Source organism: Bombyx mori, chromosome 27 (assembly GCF_030269925.1).
Source record: "Bombyx mori chromosome 27, ASM3026992v2".
Taxonomy (NCBI): domain Eukaryota; kingdom Metazoa; phylum Arthropoda; class Insecta; order Lepidoptera; family Bombycidae; genus Bombyx; species Bombyx mori.
The window spans coordinates 5,193,466-5,221,208 of NC_085133.1; the positions used below are offsets into that span (position 1 = coordinate 5,193,466).

Below are 27,743 nucleotides of genomic sequence, written 5' to 3' on the forward strand. Positions count from 1 at the left end.
TTTTTACTTGTATCTATTGTTATCAAAATTAAATTATAAGTTCTTGACTTGACCATGACTATGTGACCCCCTCCTGGCACCAAAGCTGGATCCGCCCTTGGAACTTCAATCAACTTTTGTTCGTTTGAGTATGATTACTCCATGATATTCTACAATCGTATCGCGGACGACAAGTGAATCTAAATTAAATTTACGCGACTTGTCCATAGGCATCTTCAATATCAGGCAGATCACGATCTCAACTTTTTTTGTTATTGCCATTGTAGGCAGACGAGCATACGGCCCACCTAATGGTGAATGGTTACCGTCGCCCATGGACTTCAGCAATGCCAGTGTCAGAGCCAATCTGCTTGGCCATATAAATAAATAAATAAAAAAATACACCGAATTTACATAAATAATTTTGTTTTTACAAATCGGCCGAACTATGCCCGCGCTTGTAACAGACATGCGCAGAATCTTATCAGTTACACATAGTTTAGCTTGACCCGGACCACGGAGAACGGGTACATTACCAACTCGAACAGTTCTTAGACTAGCCGCGTCGTACATCCGAACTTCTCACGAGATTTCGTACTAAAATGTGTTTCATCGGTAGCGAGTGCATTAAAAGTTTTTAAGTGTATTATTAAGTGCAAAATGAAGTTCATAGTAGTGATTTTTACGTTTTTATTCTCGACCGTCAATGGTGAGTAAGCGTCTGGTTATTTCATGAACATTTGTTTAAATATTGTAAATGTTGTCAACGTTTGTAACAGTAATGAGTACATTAGAATATCCGATAATTCAATTTTAAATCATGTGCTCTGGTTAGGTTGAAGAGAAACGCGGTGGTTATCTATTTAAAGGAATTAAACCCCCCAAATAAATGTTGATAGTGTTTAAATTTTTTTTCTGGCAAACTAAGTTTTTTATACATTTAATTATACTAGACCTCTAGTAGTAGTCGAAATTCGACTATAATTAATTGGAATTGTAAGTTTGTACACTATTATGATCGTATTTTATACTTCTATAGGTAATCACAAATTTCGCCAAGACTACACTATAAATAATATTAACAAAGACGAACAATATTTAATCTCAATTTGACAACAGACGTCAAGAACAAAAGTTTGACAATAAATAGTATGCATGCGTGTGTGCGTCAAATACATGATATGTAGTGTGTGTAATGTTTTCTTTATTGATTTAATGTATCTTTTATGCATTATTTTAAAAAAATATTAGCATTGTGCACTTCTTCTCTATATTCTCTATAAGTGTGGGAAATTTCATACTCCTCCGTCCGCGCAATTTTCGTAGAAAGGGATACAAAGTTTTTGCTTCACGTATTAATATATAGATTTATTGCGGCAAGCTAATTAAAGTTAATGAAATTATCAGCGTTATTATTTTGACTATACTTATTTATTTTATTTCTAAGGTCTAATTACTGTGCGTTTACCGAATCCAAAAGATAACCGCGAATCTAGATTTCTTCGAAAGTTAATAATGTTATTTGTATGTTTAAGCAAATAAGAATATAGGTCAAGGCTTAATGTGTCAATTATTAACATGGAAATGTAAGACATCATCGTAAAATGACACAGACTTTAGAAGAAATACAAGTGGACCACGAAATAATAAGTACAGCGGTAATCCTCATAGCTTTGCTTAGATATTATTTGTTTAGAAAAACTTTTGACTCTTTAAAGGATGAATTTGTGAAATGAATTAATTTAAGAAATATAGTTAATGTAAAATCTGTTTGATTATTAAACCTATATCAATTTTATGACACACACGGGATTCCAATACAACTGTAAAGGTATTCAAAACAAGAAAACAAAAGATAGAAATTAAGTTTTAAAAAGGAGTTAAATCACTTCTTACTTATCAATCTGCATGAAATAAAAAAAAATACAAACATATTAAATTAGGTAATGGAAAATTGTTTACAAAAATCGCAATCTTTAATAACAATATGTGTGCACGAAATTGTTCACTTTAAGCTTTAATAACTTCCCAATGGTTATCTTGTAGATAAAATAACCCCATTCGCTAGTTTGGATTCACATACGTATTTATGAGGTCGAAGATTACGACTAACCCAATGTTAAGTGGTAACCACCCATCTTGAGACATGAGTTCGAAGTTTCAGTTTTACAGTACAACCGATTCACGGTAGAAATAGACGGAGTGATAGAACCTAACTACGCCATCTAGGCATAGATGCAGCATATATATACATATATGCATACATGCAGCCATCATAAATAATATTACATACTATCAGTATGTATGTATGATGACTGCCTCATTCCCAACTGAAACGCATGACTGCTTCGCGGTAGAAATTAATAAGAAAGCGGTTTCTCCCCGTGCGAGACAATACACCCTACGAACCCTAATTGACTATAAATTATGAGTAAATTAACCCACAGACACAGCCCACTGAGTTTCTCGCCGGATCTTCTCAGTGGGCCGCGTTTCTGATCCGGTGGTAGATTCTGGGAAGCATGGCTCTTGCTAGGGTTCGTGTTAGCAATGTCATCAGGTTTGAGCCCCGTGAGCTTACCTACTTGTTAGGTTACGGGACATAGCCTCTCAAGGCTATCAGCTTAGGTAGGAAAAAAAATATAAATTTTGCAAATTTGAATTTTGTTATTTAATGTTATTACTTCATCGTGGAATTTACTGGTGGTAGGACCTCATGTACGCCCGCACGGAAAGGTAGCACCATCCTGCCTATTACTGCCGTGAACCAGTAATGCGTTTCGGTTTTGAAGGATGGGGCAGCCGCTATAACTATAATTTGATCTTTGAGTTCGTATGTCAAGGTGGGTGGCGGCATTTACGTTGCAGATGTCTATGGGCTCGGGTAACCACTTAACACCAGGTGGGCTGTGAGCTCGTCCACCCAACTATGCAATATAAGAAAATTCTACCTGTGCACGTGCTAACTACGTATTTCCGTAGAATAATTAGTACCTGTTTTGGTATCTATTATTTTTAAATTGAACTTGGTTATACTAAAAGTTGAGCAGCGTATAAATTGTATTCTTGAATGTGAGAATCAATAACGCTTTATTTAAAAAGTAGCAGTAATTATTTCAATTACTCTATTTTATTACGACTTTAGTATGTTCGTTGTCTAATTATGTTCAAGTATATTATTAAATATTAGATTAATATTAAAGGCATACAATTTCAATTAAATTTATCTTTAAACTAACGTGTTTGCTAATAAATTGTTTATATTTATTTGTATATTTACATCCGGCATGACGTTACCGCGGATAACCCGGCGAGTTGAACCCGTAGTAATTCGAAGTATCACATGTCAATTAATCTTACGTTTGATGCATTAGAAACGTTGCGATCAATGGGGCGTCAGCATTAATTATTTTAATTCCGAAAAGTCTGAAGTCCCGTCAGCATATAATATAACAGATTAAATATTGTATTATCAGGGCCGTATTGATGTGAACGTGAAGTCTGTTTACGGCTGTTAGTCTCAAAAGCAAATTACGTCGTTTAAAGTTACAATAACTATTTTTTCGTCTGCAAATTCACAGTTGGTTCTCTGGTTGATAATTGTCCTTCCTGGTTGAGTTCTTGTGACCGTTCATCCTTCGTGGACAACCTCAAAAGACCTCTGAGCGCGCAGTAATTCTCTTATCATAATAAAAAAACGAATAATTATCATCAGCGGACACACGCAAGCTTACGCGATCATCTAGATTAGGGGCTCCGAAACTTATTTTGTCTACTGCCCACATTGAGAATAAATAATTTTTAGTACTTAAAAACCACTATAGTGAGAGCTCAGTCGGTATCTAAGAGTCCTCTTGGATGAAATTACAAATCGTCAAACAAGCCTCTACACAACGCCCCTTTTTTTTCTGGGTCTCTTACCGCCCCCCTTTAGGCCTGCAGCGCCCACAAGGGGGCGTTATCGCCCACTTTGGGAAAGGCTGATCTAGATATTGCAGCTATATTTTCTTAACTAAGTCGCAGTAATAAAGTTATAGCTTAAGTTCTTGAGACCTCTTAAAATTGAGAATCTTTGATTTTGGTCTTCGTAATTTACTTCACACCATGTTAATGAAAGTGCGTTTATACGTACGTAAAAAAATATAAATATAAAAAATAATTGCATGTGTGTTTATACTTTATACTTTCCTGAACCATTCATCCGATTGTGATAAAACTTGCTACAGTTGCGGTTGGCACTGTGGGAAAGGTTTCTGTTATAACGCCATTAATAACCGACAGGTGGCGCGCGAGTAGTTTTTACAAATCTCTGTTTTTCATATAATTAGGGACAATGAAGCGTTACCGGGTTTCACTAGAAGATCCATTGACTGAAACTCAATATCTGTTTCGTTCCTTGTGTTCCTAAGCCATTGATTCAATTGTAATAAAACTCGATATAGTTGTTATTGGATATTCAGGGTCAAGAACAATCACAGAGCTTTCAATAATATATAAAATACTAGCTGACCCGGCAGACTTCGTAGTGCCTCAATCGATAAATAAAAGACCTAAACTTATAATAAACTTAAAACAAACAAAAGGAATCAGACGGGGTACACATCAAAGGAAAAACAAAACTGTTATTTTGATTTAATTTCGAGCATTTTCATATTTATCTACCTTCTAAGCCTTCTCTGGACTTCTACAAATAATTCAAGACCAAAATTAGCCAAATCGGTCCAGCCGTTCTCGAGTTTCAGCGAGACTAACGAACAGCAATTTATTTTTATATATATAAATAATAATGTGTAAATTATTCTAGGCTTAAGAGACACTCCTATACGTGATGCTAAGGCTGGCTGATACTTTGCACAGAGAGTGAGTCTGACTGTCCCATGAGGTAATGCAGCCAGGATCTTGGGAACTGTGCCTCCTTTAAGCGCATTGGAAGATTTGCTCTACTGTATAAATTGATTTATGTTAAATTATTTTGATATGTTAGATTATTAAAAAAAAATTTAAGAGACACTTGTCTGTTGGTTTTGTTTTTTTTCAATTTCCAAGTATTTTCTGTTCAATTGATCCTTGCGTGGTTAATTAGGTAGATGTGAATGAAAGAGCTATTTCCATTAACAGTATTGTTTTCCTCAATATAGAGATACATTTTGTTTCCACCCGGGCACAGCTCGACAATAAGCCGCAAAACATTGTTAAAATCATTACAACCTGTTTTGTTGCGTCCCAAATTAAATGGTGTACGCGGTAATCTGTTTCTAAACGAGTGTAGGCTTATTAAAATTTTCATTAGGCTCCGTCCGGGGATATTTTCTAGCCGAACGAAATACGCAACGAGGAGCTCTGAATTATGAATTTCTTATGCCTCTTCTCAGAGAATGTTGAATGATATGTTATTATAACAATTTTAAGGGGGGTTGAAAATACGGTAGGTACACTGTCACTCTGCGAAACTATTTTGACGCGAAACAGAAATGCGTTCCGGTTCGAAGGGTAGGATATCCGTTAAATTATGCAATAGAGACTTAGAATCGTCGTATCTTAAGGTGGGTAGCGGGAGCCCCCTACTCTGTCCGGGTTCTGACCCCGGGTGGAGATGAGGTGTCGGGTGAGAGAATGCAAGGAAAGTCTTTTATTGAGTAGGACCCTAAAAACAACTTTGGGCCCGTGGTCTGCTCCCAACATCTGCAGATCGTCAAGTCTCACATACTCCGCGTACCCCCTGGGCGCGGACTCCTCGTATGAGGTTCGACCCCTGCCTAAAAAAAAGGGTAGCATTCACAGTATGATGTTTTTGGTAACCACTTAAGACCTAATATAGGCTGTTTTGTTTTTGTTCCCAATATTAAGATTAATTGGAGGGAAGATAGCTTCATTACCATATGAATGCACGAACAGTTGAGAAGTTAGTCGACGTGCTGTTTACGCAGATTAGAATCGTCGTGGCCTAAATGGTACGATGCCCTGTACATTCGTATCGAGAGACGCGACTGTGTGGGGTTCGAATCCCGAAGGCCGGTACCAATTATATGTACTTGGCATAAGTTTGCGAATCATTTCCACGATTTACGAAGAGTATCGTGCAATAAAAATAAAATCCGCAAAGTTATAATTTGGGTGGTTACTGGTCGTACGATATCTTGTGAGCCCGCACGTGGTAGATGCCCCGCCTATTTCTGCCGCAAAGCAGTATTCCATTTTGATTTGAAGACCGGGTTTGTACTGTAAATCTGAGACTTATAATTCATGTTTCAAGGTGTGTTGATGTCTATGAGCTCTATCGAAACTCTAAGCAAAAAAATACTTGGAAAACTGTTTTGAAATCGTTTTCAACAAATAAAATTCGTCTTCAATCGTTAATGAAGAATTAGAATTGAATAGAATGGTAATAAAAATTATATCCGGTAGTATCATTTTGTAGTGATGAGCCCATTCTACCATTTGGGCACTAAGATCCAGCAAGAATCAAGTTCAGTGCCTATTTATTTGAATATGCAATTTCGAAAAGGGCACATCTCTGAAAATGTAAAATGTTCATGAAATGAAAAAAAAAAACTGATTATTTTCTGCATGAGCATTGTAAAATTTAAAATATTAACTTTTGAGATATATTTTAGTAATAATTAGCAATTGAAAATTACTGGAATTATTATAAAATGGGTGTAGGTAAGCCTCAAAACTACATGTAAGTTCTATATGAAAAAACGTATTTGACTAAATATGCGACATGTGCCCTTTTCAAAATTGCATATTCATTTAAAGGTCGTATTTAAAATATTTAGTTAATAACACATGTATTAAACACCATAATATAAGTTATTTAAATAGAACACAAGTGTGAAAATATTAAGATAAATAATGTTTGTGTTATGTAAATGATATGATTACTAATATAAATCTTTGCATCTAGTGTGTTCAGGTCACGGTATTATCAAGTGCCGTATTATTAGTATATTGATTTCGCAGAGCGAAAGATTGTTGTAATTAATGTTTCATTTAATCAAATATAGTGAGTGCTATGACACAAATATATTGCTATTTTGGGTTTTCGTTAGCTTTTTCAAAGCATACGAAACTTTAAAAAACTTTATTTAAGACGTATATTATTATTTAAGGAAGTAGCATCGTGATACACCGAGAAAGAGCGGAATAGTAACATGGTGCTCTGAGGAATTGTTTGAGATGATACCATTATCTCGTTTACTATCGCACCGCCCGCCACCGGAGTCAACTCCAAGTAAACTCTAGTTTATCCATACTACTTGGAGCCATTGCCTTCATCCACAGTGCGTCTCCAGAGATCTTTTTGCCACGTACCATCCGGCTTTGGATGAGCTCCCCTCCACGGTGTTTCCCGATCGCTTATGACATATCCTTCTTCAAACGAGGCTTGTGGAGAGTACTTAACCGTAGGCCGCGGTTTGGCTCTGCCCCTGGCATTGCTGAAGTCCATGGGCGACGGTAACCACTCACCATTAGGTGGGCCGTATGCTCGACTGCCTACAAGGGCAATAAAAGAAAAAAGGTAAATTATGTTACCTGAAAAATATCAATCACTCTTGATAACAAAGATTGAAGACAAAAAGCTAATTTTATTAGAATTTATCTATCCATATATATAAAAATAAATTTCTGTTCGTTAGTCTCACTAAAACTCGAGAACGGCTGGACCGATTTGGCTAATTTTGGTCTTGAATTGTTTGTGGAAGTCCAGAGAAGGTTTAAAAGGTAGATAAATATGAAAATGCTCCTAATTAAATAAAAATAACAATTTTGTTTTCCCTTTGATGTGTCTCCCGTCAGACGGATTCTTTTTGTTTTAAGTTTATTTTATACAAAAGTTTAGGTCTTTTATTTATCAATTCAGGCACTACGAATTCTTCTGGGTCGGCTAGTTATATATAATAAGCAAAAAGCATTTTTGTTTACGAGAAATCTTCTACGTAGGTGTATTTTCATTAATGCCAATATCGAAATATAAAACCATGTCGGCTCCTGCAAATGAGCAATTTAATAGCGCTATTGAAGCGAGTATTAATAGAAGTTGTTTAATATTCAAGCAACTTGCTTACGTATTGATTTCGGATAAGACCTAAATATTTTTGTATTAATACTTTAGTTCATTTACGAAATGTAGCTTAGTTAGTTAGTTAATTAGTCGTAATAGCGTCGGGCATTCGAGCAATATGTTCTCCCTGTGATGGTGTATGGGGCCGAAATATGGACGCTTACAAAGCAAATAATGACCAAAATGCAAGTCACGCAAAGAGCCATGGAACGGGCTATGTTAGGCGTTTCTATATAGAATAGAATGCGCAATACCGAAATCCGCAGAAGAACTGGTTTGACTGACACAGCCAAAGTGAATGCTCGGAGAAGTGGATGTGGGCCGGTCACATATGCCGTCGCACTGACAATTGGTGGGGCACAAAAGTACTGGAGTGGAGTCATCGTACTGGACGTCGTAACGTGGGCAGACAGCCAACGAGGTGGACAGATGACCTGGTCAAAGTGGTTGGTAGAGACTGGATGAGAAATGCAAGAGACCGAAGAGAATGGGGTGCATTCGAAGAGACCTACACACAACATTGGGTGCACAAGGGTTGAAGAAGAGAGTTAAAGTTATTAGTAGCCTAGAGATCCCCGTGCTTGTAATATTGAATATTGTTTTTCCTTATTCGTATTATCATTAGCACCTTTTGCATGCAGTTTTATTCATTCCAATAAGTATCGCTACTTTTTATAATTATATCGATTTATGAAATTACTACTTTTTTTTAAAATAAATACTATGAATAGTAAGTAGCCTGCTTTAGGTTTGGTCTGTTCAGGTGGAAGTATGTCTTTGATATTAAACCAACTTTATGATGACTTGAAATTGTGAACATAGCTCAAAATCGGATGTCAACGCATGTCAAAGTTTAGAAAAGGCCCAAGATAAAAAAGAAAACCTTTTTAATAATTATAAGAACCCAACGAGTTATTATTTACGGCTATGGGAAACAAAAGAGGTATTAATGTGATTTCATTTTAAAATCAACTCCATATATGTCTTGTAGCAAACTCATTGGATCTCCAATAAGTTCTCGACTTTTTTACGAACCATGTCAAAGTTGATAAGTGATAACATGCCCACGCAGTTTGGCTCGTGACGAGTGTGCTTAAAAGAATTGAATGATGTCTGGTTTATCGCAATTGATCTTAACTAGTAGGAAATTTTTCTACTTGAATTGTGTAGTCTTTTCATTGCTTAGATGGGTGGACAAGCTCACAGCCCACCTGGTGTTAAGTGGTTACTGAAACCCATAGACATCTACAACGTAAATGCGCCACCCACCTTGAGATATAAGTTCTAAGATCTCATTATAGTTACAACGGCTGCCCCGCCCTTCAAACCGAAACGCATTACTGCTTCACGGCAGAAATAGGCAGACGTTTCAAATTCTTTACAGTTCTTGTGCTAACGGTGATTCGTCCGTCTTATACTGTAAAGATTCAATATGCTTACGAGACACTAAAGCCGCCCAGAAAAAAAACTATATTGTGTTCTTGTTTTTAAAATAACAGAAAGTTATTTTGTTAACCGATTTTAACTTTTTTTTTTTGATAATTTCTTATTTACGCCTATTTTAACAATATTTCCAACAAATATCAGTTAAAATGGTTGCTTTTTTTATTATTGTTTAGCTATAAACTTTGACTAACAGTCTCTATATAATTTAGACGACACTTAAATCCAATGACCAGAAAAAAGTACAAATACATACGATGTCAAATATTAATACGCTTTTATTAGCTTCAGACATATGTATGTTGACCACGACCGATGACAATTCAATATTTAAAAAAAAAAAGATTTTTTTTTAATTAAACTAAAAAATAAAAAATAAACTTTAATAAATTCGAATTAAAAATAGTGTAAGAAAAAATTATTTCATTGTAAAAAAGCGTGGGGTGCATGGTATCAGTAGTTATAAATATTTAATGATGATTTTTTTTACTTATTTTCACAGCTTTATCATCGGAAGAGACATTGGCAGTGACAGATTCATGTTGCACCCACGCGGAAGGCGCTGCGTTGCTGTCCACGGACTGTTCAGCTATTCAGCCGCCTGAAGACATAGATGCTGAGCAATTGCCTACCTGTATAACGGCGCTAAAGGCATGCTGCGAGAAACAGCACAAGTAGGTGCCCTAAACACGTCATTACGGATCCTCCCGATCCATTAACGGTGCTTTTAGGTACCACAAACACCGGTCACCGTCCTCGTCGAACCCGACCCTTGCGACGAAGGGCTCGACGAGTGAATTAACCCATAGACACAGCCCACTGAGTTTCTTGCCGGATCTTCTCATTGGGTCCGTTTCCGATCCGGTGGTAGATTCTGCGAAGCACTGCTCTTACTAGGGCTAGTATTAGCAATTCTCTCAGGTTGAGCCCGTGAGCTCACCTACCCATCCGGGCGTAGCTGGAATAGCCCCTTAGGCTACCAGCGTAAATATAGGGGGAAAAAATTGTGTTTTGTAACATTTTACTGACTATCAGTAATGCGTAATGTGTACTTTTATGCTTAATATGTCGCCTTTATTACTGTCATCATATATTTCGAATACATCCTTTACAATTTTTGTGTTCATGAACTGACCGTAAAAATATTTTAATTATGTCTAAAACTAGCGCAAACCAGAGAAAATACTTTTACAATAATGTGATTCAAATAATGTCATGTCTGTATTTTAATTACGGTAAACTATTTCCAGGGAAAAGGACGAATGCTCTGCCGGGGTAAAGTTGGCGAGTTCGAAGAGATGTAACAGCATCGCTACCAACATCGGACAGGTACGTACCTGAAGCTTATTGAAATTGTATTTTTAGGTTTATATCTATAGATTTCATGTCAATGTAATGTTTTTCTTTTCTTTTCATGGTTTTAACGCAAGAACTTGGTGTTGTATCATATGTGCTATGGGTAATGCTTCGAGAAATTATATAAGATTATTCCTATATATCATTAAGAATAATAATACTTTAGGTAGAGTTGCCCTAAAGTAGACCGAAGATTTGTTGAAGGTTTCTGGAAACAGCTGCATGCAGAACCGGTCATTGCCGTATTGGCATTTCCATTAGTAGAAGCTTATATGCGGCAGTGGATGTTGTAGATAATCATGATTCCGAATAAGTAATCTTTCGCGCTCTTTCACCACATTCGTCATCGGAGCAGAATTATGATTAAGCCTACAGTTTATCAGTCTTTTCTGAAAATAAAGGGCTATTGGCTGAAATTGATGAAGCATTTAAGACAGACTTCTGGAATCGTATATCTGGACCTGATAAGATCATATGGACATTTCTTTGTTCCGGTTATAAGTAATAACACAGCTTACTGCCACCTATTGTTTTCTGACGTCCTTTAAAACCTATTTTCCAGGCCTGCTGTGAGGAGTGTTCTATTGGTCGCACCATTGGAAAGACTCAAGGATTGGAAGGTTGCGGTACGCCAGTTAATGAGGAGTACAATAGTCCATCGACGATTCTACGCAAGAAAGCTTTTCATCAGTGTTGTTCGGTAAATTGTTTTATTAAATTTATATTAAAGACTAGCTGACCCGGCAGACTTCGTGGTGCCTTAATCGACAAATAAAATACCTAAACTCTTGTATAAAATAAAATTAAAACAAACAAAGCTTACATTTGAATTTAGCAAGCTTACATTTGAATTTTGTAACTATCGTAAATTATTTTTAAATTTTATTAACATCACCTTATAACATTACGGTATTTTAATTTCGTGTCTTTTCAACATTTTTAAAATACTTGTGTGCTTATAGGCCGCTGCAAATGAGCCAGAGACAACAGAAAAAGTTGAAACGACAACGCTACCATCCACAACTACATCGACAGCAAAGCCCAAGGTCAAATGCACTAAAGATTCCTGTGCGCAAATCTGTGAGGTCGAGCAAGAGACCATAAGATGTTCGTGCCGTGATGGATTTAGGCTGCATAGCGATAAAAAGTCGTGCAAAGGTACGGACTATGACTATATTATGAGTAGTAGGTATACTTGTAGGATTCCTCGGACATATTTCCTGTTAATTTTGGCGATCTAATCTTTAAAGCCAAATCTGAACAGTATTAATAATAGGCAATTATAGAATTTTCATAATCAATACAATAGTTATATTAATTAATGAAAGAATAAAAATCTTACGTTACGGACGCTTTTTTCCGGTTAGGGTACCCCTCCGCATCGTCCCATAAGGAACTTCGTTCCAAAAACCACAGGACCAAGCAGTGATAAACATTTATTACGTTTATAAGCTTTTGTATGTCCGAAAAATATGAGCCCTTATTATATCGAGGGGTGAAGGCTATTTGGTTTAAGCGATATTTTTCAGACTTTACAGGAGACCCATTTAAAAATTAAAATTTGGAGATAATATTTCAGTTATTTGAATGGAGTAAACTTAATTGAAGTTCAATTGGAAACATCGAACGGTTGATGCTAATACCAAACAAAAATCACTTTTAATTACAAAGATAAATGTCACGTACGTTTCCGATACCGATGTGTATGGGCTCCAGTAACCACTTAACACCAGGTGGGCTGTGAGCACGTACACTCATCTAAGCAATAAAAAAAAAGTTGAACTTATTGTGTATTGTTGTTGTACTATGTATTATTATTATTGTTCCATGGAACTACTTACCGTCTTACCGTGAAAAGTCTATTATGTATACGTCCATTTATTCCCATCTAGATGTCAACGAATGCGCCGAAGCCGATGATGACATTTGCACAGAAGAAGGATTCGTCTGTCACAACACTCCCGGCTCGTACAAGTGTGTTCCTCTCAAGCCGACAACCAAACGCGACGTGGGATCAAATTGCCCGCCGGGATTCAAAAAGAATGTTCTTAATCAAGTCTGTGATGGTGAGGTTTATTTGAAAATTATACAATATATATATATATAAATATTAATTTTAAGTTCTATTATATAGAAGTATCTCTATTATATAGAGGTATAAAGAAAATAATTATTCGGGTATAGTTCACTTTTTATTATGATTTTTTTATTGATAAAAATAAATAAAAACAATGTTATTTTTGTATGTTATTACAAAGTTAAGTCGTACACTGTGTGCATTACTAATAAAAATCTTACGTTACGGACGTTTTTTCCCGGTTAGGGTACCCCTCCGCAGCGTCCCATAAGGAACTTAGTTCCAAAAACAGAAGAAAAAAAGACAAAAGTATATTTTTTCGGGTGCATTTTAGGAAAACTCTTTCAGCCAGCCACCAGATCAGATCAGTGTTTTCAAAAACGATACTAATATGATATTAATTGAAATTGAAATTTGAGAATACTAATAAACACTTTATTATTCTAGAAAGATACAAACTCGGTTCTTCCTAGTTATAAGCGTAAATAAACATCACAACCTGAATAACTTCAGGTCGAAGTCTTCGATGGATCTTATAAAGGCTAGGATATTTCATCCTTGAGACATGATTGTTATATGACTGTACCCCCTCAGAATCATAACACACCTTAAAACTAGTAAATACCAATTTGTGCTGCTACCTTTACAACTAATCGATCGTGAGCCCTTCATCGTGGATGTCATTTGTGAAATACCATAGTATTGGTATCTACTAAAAAAAAATTACCCACTTTTTAGCCATCAGACTATGGACTGTTCCGATCTAATTGTTATTATATTTTGATTGTACCATAGATATAAATGAATGTCAGCTACCACGACCGCCGTGTCCGAAATACCTTTGCGAGAATACGATAGGAGGCTACAAATGCGCTGGAAAACCGGGCAAGCCAGTGATAGAGTCGGCTCCTGGAGCACCCGAAGTGACGACGCCTGTGGCTCCAGTAAGAAATGAAATTTGCCCTCCAGGCTTCAGAGCTGGACCAGACGACGAATGTATCGGTTAGTGTACATACTTATAGTGTCTTTACGCCTCGTCGAACCCGTCGCTTGCGACGAAGTGCTCGGCGAGTAAATTAACGCACAGACACAGCCCACTGAGTTTCTCGCCGGATCTTCTCATTGGGTCGCGTTTCCGATCCGGTGGTAGATTCTGCGAAGCACTGCTCTTGCTAGGGTTCGTGTTAGCAACATCGTCACCTACTAGTTAAGGTCACTCTGAAATGGTCTCTCAAGACCATCAGCTTATGTAGGAAAAAAACGCCCGAGACAGTTTCGCTTTGACTCTTAAAACAAAGTTACAACCTAAAGTACCTACTGTAAGTATATAACTGTTACATTTCTGGTTCAAGTTAGTGTCATTGTGAACGATGCTTGGTATTTAGGGTCTGGGTATTCAACTTCAATCAATCGATTCCATTTTATTGAATTATTTTTAAACTGCCACTGTAACTGTTGAATTTTCTTGAATTGCTTAGAAAATATTGAGTTCTTGGTTAATTTTACAGACATCGACGAATGCGAGGAGAGTTTGGATGACTGTCAAAGACTTTCTCAACACTGTATAAACACTCATGGTAGTTTCTTCTGTCAAGATCACGTTTCCAAGAGGTGTGCTCCAGGGTTTAAGGTTAATACCTCTACAGGAATTTGTGAAGGTAAGTGAGTAAAACTATTGTGATTGTTTATAAGCATGTGTTCTTAATTAATTATTATTACAATGTGTTACTACCGGTAAGGATCCTTGTGAGCCCACACGGGTCATGCATGCCAGTTTCAAGAGTGAGGCAGCCGTTCTACTATAGAACTAACACATAGAAGCCATGTCTCAAGGTGGGTGGCGGCATTTAGGTTGTTGATGTCTATGAGCTCCTGTATTTCTTTGTTTTTTTTTATTGCTTAGATGAGTGGACGAGCTCACAGTCCACCTGGTGTTAGGTGGTTACAGGAGCCCAAAAACATCTACAACATAAATGCGCCACCCATCTTGCGATATAAGTTGTAAGGTCTCAAGTATAGTTACAACGGCTGTCCCACCCTTCAAACCGAAACGCATTTCTGCTTCACAGCAGAAATAGGCAGGGCGGTGGTACCGTTCCGCGCGGACTCACAACAGGCCCTACCACCACTTGTTCCGTGTAATGTAATTAATATCATATTAGTATTAGTAGAAATAAATATTTTATCCTTATAGATATCGATGAATGTGAAGAAAGCACTGAAGTGTGTAAGAGGACTGAAATATGCGTTAATTTACCCGGTGCATACAATTGCAAATCAAAGATCAGCTCTCTTCCCAAGTAAGTCCCTAATATAGTTTATATTGAGTGATAAAACAACAATTTTGGACAATAATACGAAGGTTGACGATGCCGCTGTTCAAATCCCACAGACAGGTAATTTGCGTGTATTTCACGGAGGTATGTAAAACATTCACCATCAGGTTTCACACTTCTGCCTCGATGCAGTAATGCATTATGGTTTTAAATGAGCTACAACGTAGACCCTGTGTCCCAAGCTGCGTGGTCACGTTGTGATATTTATTGCATCCAGTAACCATGAAACACTATGTGGTTCGTAAATTCTTTTACAAGTTCGTGGAATAATAATAAATTAATAAATAAATAATAAAATGCTGCCATGCCTATTTCTGCCGTGAAGCAGTAATGCGTTTCGGTTTAAAGGGTGCGGCAGCCGCTGTACTGTAAAAATGTAGGCCTTAGAAGTCATGTCTCAGATAAGTGGCGGCATTTACGTTGTAAATGTCTATGGGCTCCAGTGACCACTTAACATTAGGTGGGCCGTTAGCTCGTCCATCTACCTAAGTAATAAAAAAAAAAGTCTCCAATTATGTAATTTGAGAATTAATTAATTTACTTGTGCTTTCTTGCTAGACTCGCCAAAACCAAGTGTCAAGAAGGAATGAGACTGCGGCCAGGTGGAACGGTTTGCGAAGGTTTGCTATAAAATTATTAATTATTAAATATTAAATATAATTTTAAAATTTAAATATTACTATTATTATAATAATTTATATTAATAGGCCACTTTTACTATATTTTTACAACACGTATATCCTTATTGTGTTATAATATTCTAATAAATTGTTTTGTTTTATCAATGTTTACAATTTGCGTAAGCTATTGGAGTGATTATTGTTACACAGATATCGACGAGTGTCGCGAAGGAACGCATCTTTGTGATGAATTTCAAAATTGTATCAATACTTACGGCGCGCATGAGTGTCGCTGCAAGAATGGTTTCGAGTTAGATTCCCTTTTGGAATCCTGTGTGGGTAAGTCTAAGTTTAAGTCTGCTTTTGTAAACAAAGGACCATCGATTCATGTACATTTATGAAGGCACAGTTAAATCAGCTATTTTCAAGCCACTTTTAATGTAGAAAATGTCTTATTATAGCTTACGTATTCCTTATTATAGTATAATAAACAGGCTTAACAATACTTTTATCTAGCTAGCTAGCTAGAAAGCTAGTTTTATAGTATTTGTAAGATTGCTGAAGTTTTTCCCCCTTTTTCGGAAGTTATGTTTCGTATATCTTTATTTAAATTGTAATCTCAACATCTATAGTAAGTAGTTTCGGTCAAATCATGCAAGCTAATTTAGAAACATTCCTTCATTAATAAACAAAAAAACATTATGTAATATATAATGTAATATGTATGTATTTCATGAAATGAATTTACACACGTAGATCTGGCGACAAACTTTAAGTCATAATGACGATAATATGAAAAAAAAAAAAGATCTAATCAAGTTTATTTTCCATTTTAGATTATTTTTATAAAATATTTTTTTCAATAATGATATTATTCAAATAGAACATTTACATTTTAGACATCGACGAGTGTGCGTTGAAGCTAGACAACTGCGGTCCACGCCTGCACTGTCTCAATGTTCTTGGTTCATTTACGTGTACTTATCGCCAACCATCCACTACCTCCACCACACCGGTACCGCCGCTATATGAATACGAATATTACGATTCGGAGTAAGTAGTGTTAGTAATCATACAAAACGAATCCAAACTACAAAATGTATCGTCTCAGTGCTTTTAGGCTCTTCATGCACCGGTCACAATCATCTTCGAAATCGTCGATTCCGACGAAGAACTCGACTTGCGAACTAGCCCATAGACACAGCCCACTGAGTTTCCCGCCGGATCTTCTCAGTGGGTCGCGTTTCCGATCCGGTAGTAGATTCAAATCAAATCAAATGAAAAAAAATTTTTCAACATAAATGAAAGTACATACTTGTTGAACGTCAAAACGAACTACCACCAATTTACAAAAAATAGCCTACGTCCTGAGAAGAACTGGCAAGAAACTCAGCGGGCATGTGTTTTTTTTTTAAATATTAGTCTCTTTTTTTTTAAATATTAGATTTTTTTTAAATATTCATTTTTGCAATGAATATTATAACGTAATTCAGCAAAGCGCTGCTCTTGCTAGTGTTCGAAATTCTCTCTGGGTGAGACCGTGAGCTCACCTACCAGGCCGCGTGAAGTTGGAATAGTCCCTTAAGCTACCAACGACTAGGTAGGAAAAAAAAACGAATTAAAAGGTAATCCTATATACTAAGATTCGTGGCAGCTAATATAAATTAGATCTCTATACGTAAAAGAAGTTACTGAGAAAAATTTTTAATTTTGTTTTTTATTGAATTTAAGGAATTTCTTTCTTTCAATTTTAATCCACTACTCTTTTATGTGTGTAGTATAAATGAAAGTGGTAAAGCAATAAATTTGGCGATTCCTAAAATACATCGCTCAGTTAATTTTAATATTTAAAATGGTTAATCTGATGTTTTACGTTATTCATTTTTCAGTTTAATCTTTGTTTTTCTGTTTGCCCATTAATTCAAGTCTCTTATAGGGATGACAATGAAACTGCTCCAGAAATCGCAGCAACAACATCAACTACCAGACCAACCTATCCAACTCAAAGAACAACGACATCAACACAGAGAACAACAACATCAACACAGAGAACAACAACATCTACACCAAGAACAACCACATCGACCCAAAGAACAACTACTTCAACTACTAAGCCTACAACATTAACAACACGACGATCTCGCCCATACTATCCATATTATGATAGACCAAGATATACGACTTCAACAAAAAGACCTTCATACCCGTATAATCGTAGACCGAGCACTCCTAGTCGGGTAGAACCAACCACACCAAAAAAACCAGAAGTTACATCGAGCACAGAAGTTTCTCGACGACCAGACTACAATCCCAGTAGATCAGATTACACACCGAGAAGACCGGAAATAACAACGCCGATTAAACCAGAAACTACTACAGAGGTGTTTCGAAGACCTACTCATAGCCCTAGTAGACCAGACAATTCTAGAAGACCTTCGCCGTTTAGACCTGGATATGTCACGGGTATGACAAGGCCAAAAGACCCTATAACTATTGAAAAAGAAAGAGAAGATGATGGCGGTATCGAACTGGATACAAACACAATTCCTAAAGAAACTTGGACAAATGTTATTGGAAGGGACAAGCCAGAAGCTACCGATACACCAGCGTTTGACCCTAACGAAGTACATTGTTTAAACGGATATGAAAAAGACTTCTTTGGCAATTGTGTTGGTATGTACTGTATTTAAATGAAGTTTAAAAAATGTATGAACGTAAAATATAAGCTATTTTTCTATATATATGTATATCAATGCAAGTTTGTAGCAAACTTTCTTATTGTCTATTATTTACATAGCTTAATACCAAAATGATTTAACGGTCTCTAAGATTGAGATATAAAGAGATTCCTTAAACTAGAAGCCAAATAGTAGATCTGAATTGCTCCATTTTACAGTTACGTGTTTTGTTTTAGATATAAATGAATGTGAAAGAAGTCATATCTGCAGTAACTTAGAGGACTGCATAAATAAAGCAGGCGGCTATCGCTGCGACTGTATTGCCGGCTTTAAAAGAAACCAGCAAGGATGGTGCATACCCATTCCACCTCCCACTACAACCAGCACTACTTCAACAACGACCAGTACTACCACTCCAAGGACTATTTCTGGTAAATACCCAAAAAACGTACAATTCTTAATCGAGGAGAACTCACGTTTTTAAAGAGTAATGAAGCCCAAGAAAAGGTCTTATTTTATTGGGAAATTTGATGATTAAGTATTGTGAAGCTGATAAAGTACGAGAACCCTTGAATGTACGGTAGGCAATTAGATTATTACTCTGGAGCTAACCGGCTTTTGTAAATAAACAATATATTTCCCTTGTAATCGCACATTGGTGAAAATACCCTTACTAAGATTAGGCGGATTTGTGAATTTTATTGACGTGACAACGTCTTATAATGCGATAGAGCCGGCTGCACGCACAAAAAAACATGACTCATGCAGCGTTACCTCGCTCTGAGGCGGTACATTTAAGGCTTGAAGTGCAAGCGAGAGCGCGCAATCCGCGTGGACAGCTGCTATACAATAATGCATTTACATGTTTTCGTCAAGTATGAAGTTCAGTGAAAAGTGAATGTGGTGTCAATTGTTTATAGCAATAATTGAAATTGTTTATAGATAATTGCGATAATTGAAAACTGAAACCATTTCATCAGTATTTTCTTATGATGTTGTCACGTTCAACTATCGTCAGTAAACCGACTTTACAGACAACCGATTTTTTTTTCCCTACGGGCTCACGGGTTCAACCTGAGAGAATTTGCTAACACTAGCCCTAGCAAAAGCAGTGCTTCTCAGAGTCTATCACCGAATCGGAATCGCAACTCACTGAGAAGCTCCGGCGAGAAACTCAGCTGGCACACGAATTTTATTACTATAAAACCTCCTCAGCTTGCACCCAATTTGCGTTCAGGAATAAAAGTGTGGGTTATTAAATAATCAAAAGAACTTTCAAATGTCTATCGGATTTAAAAATTCTTGTAAAGCTGCTTTTTGCTAGGCGGTCTACCCTTTCCATTGCTGTTATCTGTATGTGATTACCACTTATCACGGTGATCACGAGATTCGTCTTTTTATAATTGCAATAAAAATATATTCAAGAATAGACTTAATCGAGAAATACGGTACTACTGATCGTTTAATTTATAACCAATAACCGCATGTTAGGTAACAATATTAGTGACTTTGAGTATAATATTTATTACATATTTTCAGTATCTTTACCAGAGTGGCAGTATACTCCACCTCGGTCCAGAGGCAGATATCCATCGATTGCTTGTGAACTGGGATACACCTATGACACGAAGTATGGAAAGTGTGTTGGTAAGTTCTTCCAACTGAAATCGTTTGTTCAGTGTTAACATAAATTACTGTGTTTTAAATTAAGGGAAAATACAGGGTGCTCCAAAAAAAAGGTAAAGTTTTGTGAGTCGCTAAAATAAATAAAAAACACTTTTTACTTCTATAAAAAATGTTCACTAATGATCAAAGTACAGTTTTTGGCAATTTATTTCTTAAAATAAAATCTTCTTAATCCAAGATTCCGCGTTCAAGAAATTCATTTAGTTGAACAGTAAAATTTCTAATGACGACTTGGCAGGTCGACTCTTGATCACTGCGATGTCGAAGCGATTATTTTCGCTTAAATTGAGCATAGAAATCGGTTTATTGTTATAAGTTTAAGGCTTGAAATAACCTCACAAGGGAAAGTCCATAACAGTTAAATCAAGGCTGTCTGGAGGGCATTTATTTCGCCTCTCCTGGAGATAAAATTGGACATAAGTATGTGAGGATGCCCCATTTATATGGAAGGATGTTGGTCAAAGCCGGAAGTATTTCAGTTCTGGCAGTCGACGTCTGTAGGCTGAACAATGATGATGATGAATTTAGTACCTATTTGCATTATGTCAGATATCGACGAATGCGCGACTAACAAAGCAACGTGCTCTCGAAATGAGGAGTGTGTTAACATCGACGGAGGTTTCCGCTGTGTGTGTGGATGGCGATGCCGAGCTGAAAACGAAAAACCTACCGCAGGTTCGTGAATTGTTTCAAGTTATATTGGGTCTCCATTGGATATTCATTTTCTAGATGTAAAATTTTAAAAGAGTATTTGTTACTGTAAATGATTAGGTATAGTAAGCTTGCTATCATCATAGATGGCTTTTTAAAGAACGGCTGTACTGAGTACAGATTACACCCGATTCATCTGTTTGGTTTAAGCTCGGACCATATATATAGTTTAGATTCAACAGTGAACATTGTGCTACTGAATTGGTTACATTTATCAAAAACTTCATGTATTGATTGATTGATTGAAACATTGCAAATGATATAATGACAATAAGAGACGCAAGATTAAGCCGTCAAATTAATTTTAATTAAGTTATGACTCCCGAAAACCGAAACAGGAATTATTGTTTCTAGATCCGTCTTTAGTGCCGGCTTCACCCATATCACCGATTGCCCCACACCCACCACCTCCGTCGTACTCGCCGTCTGAGCCCCGCTACCCCGACAATACCAACGTGATCACGGTGGGTGCGCAATACGGTCAGCGCGGGCCCTGGTCTCTGAGACCTAGCTTCACCCGCTTCTCGGACCGTGGAGCTGTGGTATCATCGTGTCCTTGGGGCTATAAAGTAACACAGGATAAGCGGTGTGTAGGTAAGTGATCTAATAATTCCAGCTTGAACAATTTGAGAGATTGCACATAATAATATATTGAACAGAACTTGAGGCATTTTGATGTAAATAACTAGCTCGTTGCTATTATTTGGTTTTTTCGAGTGAAACTTCTAAATTTAATTTAAAAGCACCAGTTAATTTGATGTTGTTTTTGAGTGAACACGATGAATAAAATAAATAGTGCGAGATTATTTCGCGACTGATTATGAATGAGAATTTTAAAGAAATCTCAACTCTTAGGTGGTAGGACCTCTCGTGAGTCCGCACGGGTAGGTACCACCACCCTGCCTATTTCTGCCGTGAAGCAGTAATGCGTTTCGGTTTGAAGGGTGGGGCAGCCGTTGTAACTATACTTGAGACCTTACAACTTATGTCTCAAGGTGAGAGCTCGTCCACCCATCTAAGCAATAAAAAAAAAACACACAAAACGTGTTGAGTTTTCGAAAAGTTTACCATATTTTTTAGGTTATTTAATATATCTCGATTTTATTTATTCTTAACACAGACATCGATGAGTGCGCAAAGAATACATCAGAGTGTGGTCCGCTGCAACGGTGCGAAAACTTCTACGGCGGATATTCTTGCCAGTGTCCAGCCGGTCACCGCCTTGTTGGACAGAACGGGTGTGATGACATCGACGAATGCAGACATGGCAATGTAACTATTTCTTTTTTTTCCTGGTCTTGACCATTTCAGCGTAACCTTAACTATTAGGTGAGCTCACGAGGCTTAAGCCTGACGACGTTGCTAACACGAACCTTAGCAAGAGCAGTGCTTCGCAGAATCTACCGCCGGATCAGAAACGCGACCCAATGAGAAGATCCGGCGAGAAACTCAGTGGGCCCACCCAGGGTAAGACAATAACCGCGGGTAACATCGCGGCACTCAGCTATCAATAATAAAATTTTATGTTTCCGAAGCGAGGCGAGGGCGGGTCACTAGTCTTTCTATATATAAAAATGAATTGCTGTTCGTTAGTCTCGCTAAAACTCGAGAACGGCTGGACCGATTTGGCTAATTTTGGTCTTGAATTATTTGTGGAAGTCCAGGGAAGGTTTAAGAGGTAGATAGATATAAAAATGCTCGGAATTAAATAAAAATAACAATTTTGTTTTTCCTTTGATGTGTCCCCCGTCGGACGGATTCCTTTTGTTTTGTTTTAAGTTTATTTTATACAAAAGCTTAGGTCTTTTATTTATCGATTGAGGCACTACAAAGTCTGCCGGATCAGCTAGTAATATATAAAATGTCATAAATGCCGTTTTTCCAAACAACTGTTTATTTGTAAATTCTAGCCGTGCTCATCGTACTCCCGATGCAAGAACACAGTTGGTTCGTACCGGTGCGAATGCGACGAAGGCTTCCGCAATGCAGCCTCGAATGACAAGGTCTGCGTGGACGTAGACGAGTGCAGCGAGAGTCCGAACGTCTGCCAGCACGGATGCGCCAACACATGGGGCGGATATCGGTGCTACTGCAAGCGGGGCTATCGAGTGGGCAACGATAATAGGTGCATACACTTATGTTCCATTTTTGAAAACTATAGAGGGGTGATGGCCTTTTTTTTTTGGTCAGGAGGAATTCGCCGGAATTCCGCCGTCCACTGGGGATAGAGGGCGGGACATGTCGGAGTCGAACTGACTAAAACCTCCTGTCGCTCAACAACCCACATCCGAACCTCGCATGAGACAGAAAAACTCTTGATTTTTTTAGATCTACCGTCATCTAGTTTCTCATGATACTTTGTCGTCTTATGTACATACCTTTGAAAGTTTAATTAAATGTTTTGTCATTCATCGCAGTAAGCATAGTCATAATTTACGATGAACTTTCTAAAAATTTCTTCGTGATGTTATTCCAGGACATGCGTGGACGTAAACGAATGCGAAGAGTGGACGTCTGTCCGTATTAGAGGGAAATTGTGCGCTGGCGAATGTGTCAATGAGCCAGGGAGCTATCGATGCGCCTGCCCTGCTGGCTACAGGCTATCTGAAGACAACAGAAGTTGTATAGGTAACTTAATTGTAAATACACAAAATAACTTTGAAATCTTGGTATGGAATCATTTAGGTATTGCTATTGTAAGTATAGATAAGATCGTGGCTTATCTGAGCTTAAGCGGTTACAGGGGTAAAAGCTATGGCAACGTAAGCACTGCTTTGAGATGTTGAAGTCTCAAAAGTGGTGGTAGCCTATTCGGGTGAGTACCACCACCCCGCTTATTGCTGCCGTGAAGCACTACTTCGTTTCGGCTTGAAGAGCGGGCCAGCCGTTGTACTATGGAACTGAAATTTAGCACTCATGTCTATGTGTGTAGCGGTATTAATATTGTTGATATCTATAGGGCTCCTGTGGTCATTTTACACTAACACTCATTTAGCAATAAAAAAGATTTAGCGAGCGACCGTCACATGCTTCAAATCGTAATAATTTTTTTTTACTACCTGTGCTGATAGCCCTGAGAGGCTATTTCAGCTTCGGCCTAACATGTAGATGAGCTCACGGGGCTCAAACCGAAGTGTTGCTAACACTGGCCCCAGCAAGAGCAGTGCTTCGCAGAATCCGGATCGGAAACGCGACCCACTGAGAAGATCCGGCGAGAAACTCAGTGGGCATCGTAATACACGTCTGCTTTGGGGTAAGAAAATAATATGCTGTATTATTCAAATATTTTGTTTCATTGTTTAGACATAGACGAATGCGAGACGGGAGAAGCTCCGTGTGCCCGCACGTCAGACTCCGGAAATGTGTGTCAGAATACAAGAGGAAGCTACCACTGTCACAAGATCGAGTGCCCGACTGGATATAGACTAGAGTCTAAGCAGTAAGTAATTTTCTCTTCACTACATAGTATAAAACAAAGTCGCTTTCTCTGTCCCTATATCCCTATGTATGCTTAAATCTTTAAAACTACGCAACGGATTTTGATGCGGTTTTTCCTAATAGATAGAGTGATTGAAGAGGAAGGTTTATATGTATAATAACATCCATTAAATAGTGGAGAAATCAATAATAAATTACAGTTTCCGAAGCGAAGCGAGGGCGGGTCGGTAGTATTTCTATAAAGCGAATTTAATAACAAACAATTTGTGTTTTGAAGTAGCATTGATGTGTGTTCATCAAGAAATTTTTAGTTTCTCATTGATTTCTCTATTTTATTGTATGTACATCCAATAAATTTATTACTTAGAATTTTTTTTGGTATTACTTATTCGGGTTACGGTCTGTCTGGTGTTAAATGGTTACCGGAGCACATAAATATCAACAACATATAAAATATGTCGTCAACCACCTTCAGAAATGATTTCAAAGTCTCAGTTTCATAGTACAACGGCTGAAGGATGGGCCTTCAAACCCGCGCTGTTATGAGATTTGAGCTCGTTTAAAAGAATAAAAGGATATCATAAAACTTTATCATATTAATTAAAAAGATAACAATTCTCAGAGGGACTCAGCAGCCGCGTCCTAATTCCGACTTACAACGAATGCCTTCTCTTTCATCTTTACAACCTGTATCCCTTCGGAATGTCTAGTCAGCGGTTCGAGAATAAACTATTTAGGGTTCAGCAAGGAGATATAACAGAACGAACCACAACCTGATGCATGATACGCTAGCTTACGCCAGTAAGCGAGATAAGTAGTTAATTTTAACCTCTTGTGAGTCCGCGCGGGTAAGTACCACCCCGCCTATTTCTACCGTGAAGCAGTAATGCGTTTCGGTTTGAAGGGCGGGGCAGCCGTTGTAAATATACTGAGATCTTAAAACTTACATCTCAAGGTGGGTGGCGCATTTACGTTGTAGATGTCTATGGGCGCCAGTAACCACTTAACACCAGGTGGGCTGTGAGCTCGTTCACCCATTTAAGCAATAAAAAAAATAAAAATACGGCGAAAACTTATTTACAGCCGATGCACAAGAATACAGAGAACATGCCTGGTGTCAGATTGGTCGTGTCTGCAATTGCCCAGTACATACAGCTATCACTTCATAACGTTCGTCGCAAACATATTCCTGCCTTCGGGAAGCGTGAGTATCTCTCTTGCCGTTTTTCCAGTAAATAATCTCACGAACGAAGAAGTTCTACTGGTGGTAGGACCTCTTGGGACTCCGCACGGGTAGGTTCCACAACCCTGCCTATTTCTGCCGTGAAGCAGTAATGCGTTTCGGTTTGAAGGGTGGGGCAGCGATGGTAAATATACTTGAGACCTTAGAACTTATATCTCAAGGTGGGTGGCGCATTTACGTCGTAGATGTCTATGGGCTCCAGTAACCACTTAACACCAGGTTGGCTGTGAGCTCGTCCACACATCTAAACAATAAAAAAAAGGTTTTCTTATTTAAAGTTTAAAATAACCAGGGAAAATGGTCAGTTTATGCCGTAATGCTAGAAGAAGGAATGGTTTAAGAGAGGCAATTAAACTAACTGTACAGAATAACTTCTTCCCTGGGCTAGGAGCATTTCAAATTTGGGTTTTTATTTTTCTTATCTATGTAATTGGCTATGACTGATCCGGTGGCAAATTATCGATGCCCTTGACTGCTAGATCGAGGGTTGCAGGTTCGATTCTCACTTTGATCAAACAATAGTATGTTTTTTATGAATTTGTTTTGTATATTTAAAAGTATATATTCATTTCAATAATGGTTCCCATGGCATAGATAATGTATCCGAGTTTAGGGTATGATGTAGGTATAATTTTTCTCACACCCTTTATACATGTTTCATACTGAAAAATGATCCTTCTGGGATCGTATTATCTGATTTGTTTTATTTTACAAAAGATGCATACGCGGATACATTTGATACCTATGCCGGAGTCTCGTTTATTATCAGTAGGTAGTAAATATTGTCCATTTTAACATGCCTAATAACTTTTTACTTAAATTTACTGTTCAGTTTAAAATATAGGGGTTAATGTAATAAAATTGAGTTAAAGTAATGAAATCCTATATTTCTATGTGAATGGCGGCATTCACGCTGTGGTATTTATAGGTTGTGGTGACCATTTAACATTAAGCTGTGAGATTTTTTCCTTATCTACAGTGTTTTTTTTTGTTTTAGGTGGACCTATTCACGATGCACGGTCCTTCGTGGCAAGACTCTGTGGTCAGCTTCGAAATGAGAATGATAAGCGTTCAAGCCTCACACGGAGTGCAACCAACAGATTTGCGATGTTTCGAGTAAGATTTTTATGTGGTCTAATTACGATAATCGATAAATATTGGTGATGTTAAAAACACAACCAACCCAAGTGTGGAAGCTAAAGAATGGTTTCCTACAATATCGTATCTTCTTTTCCCTGTATTTATTTGTATAAAACGAACGAATATAACCAATTTTTGGGCGGGATTTTTTTAAATGTTACCGTCTTACTAATATTTAGAAAAATCTATTTTAAAATAATGAATTACACAAATAATGAATTATGAAGTTCATTCATTTTAAAATAATGAATGAACTTATCTTTGATTATGTCGGCCTCTCATAAATTTATAACGTGACAATCATGTGCATTGAAACCGATAAATAATAAATAATAGTTTAAAAAACTAAAGAAATACGCATTTATAGAAAGAAAATTCAACTAAAAACAAAAATTTTGAATTAAAAATAGTGTAAGAAAAAATGATTTTATTGTAAAAAAAAGCGTGGGGTTGCTATGTTATCAGTAGTTAAATTTTATGAGCAGATATGAGTAGAAGGGTTATTTTGATAATATCCTGAAAAGCATCAGTCAGTCATTCAAAGTCTGAAGCTAATAAAAGCGTATTAAAAATAGCAATCTATAAATAGAATCACTTAAAATACACATAAAACTCGGAAATAAATGTTTACATGTATTTACAGCATGCGTCCGTCGGGCAATATCTGCGTAGTGTCGCTATTGTGCTCACTGGGAGGCCCTCAAGTGGCTGAATTAGAACTGACGATGTCCCTGTACCAAAGGAGCCAGTTCGCGGGCAGCGCTGTCGCGAGATTAGTTGTCATTGTATCTGAATACGAATATTAGTTTAGCAAATAAGAACGAGCTAATAATAAACACGGTGTGTCTTAGTTTACGCAGTTTTGTCTTTCTAACGTTCTATTCTTGACTTACTAACCATCGGTGTAATTTCCTTCTACGTAATTTTCGCCACCTTTAAAACCTTCTGTTGTTTGTCATATTTTTTTCCTA

The 27,743-nt window shown here is 37.3% G+C and overlaps 1 protein-coding gene and 1 long non-coding RNA gene across 2 annotated transcripts; both read left to right on the top strand.

The window, feature by feature from the left end:
• The first annotated feature begins 447 nt into the window (after window positions 1-447).
• LOC101739962 (latent-transforming growth factor beta-binding protein 4) lies at window positions 448-27,622 on the top strand. The gene is made up of 24 exons (XM_038020916.2): window positions 448-688; window positions 9,990-10,161; window positions 10,738-10,816; window positions 11,406-11,543; window positions 11,806-12,001; window positions 12,736-12,909; window positions 13,716-13,922; window positions 14,429-14,578; window positions 15,115-15,220; window positions 15,815-15,876; window positions 16,087-16,215; window positions 16,776-16,929; window positions 17,813-18,549; window positions 18,791-18,985; window positions 20,094-20,201; window positions 20,790-20,915; window positions 21,306-21,545; window positions 22,072-22,223; window positions 22,862-23,076; window positions 23,428-23,579; window positions 24,255-24,390; window positions 25,473-25,593; window positions 26,630-26,748; window positions 27,416-27,622. The coding sequence occupies exons 1-24, from the start codon at window positions 640-642 to the stop codon at window positions 27,576-27,578; spliced, it is 4,080 nt and encodes a 1,359-aa protein (XP_037876844.1). The 5' UTR covers window positions 448-639; the 3' UTR covers window positions 27,579-27,622.
• LOC119630682 (uncharacterized) lies at window positions 699-4,989 on the top strand. Its single transcript, XR_005246389.2, has 2 exons — window positions 699-975; window positions 4,784-4,989. It is a non-coding gene; the product is annotated as an uncharacterized LOC119630682 (long non-coding RNA).
• Window positions 27,623-27,743: the final 121 nt, after the last annotated feature.

Excerpts from the sequence above, each read along its gene's own strand:
- LOC101739962 (XM_038020916.2), top strand. The coding sequence starts at position 640 with ATGAAGTTCATAGTAGTGATTTTTACGTTTTTATTCTCGACCGTCAAT. Across the intron at positions 11,544-11,805 it reads CTTTTCATCAGTGTTGTTCG|GCCGCTGCAAATGAGCCAGA; the intron begins GTAAATTGTTTT and ends GTGTGCTTATAG. Across the intron at positions 23,077-23,427 it reads CGAGTGGGCAACGATAATAG|GACATGCGTGGACGTAAACG; the intron begins GTGCATACACTT and ends ATGTTATTCCAG.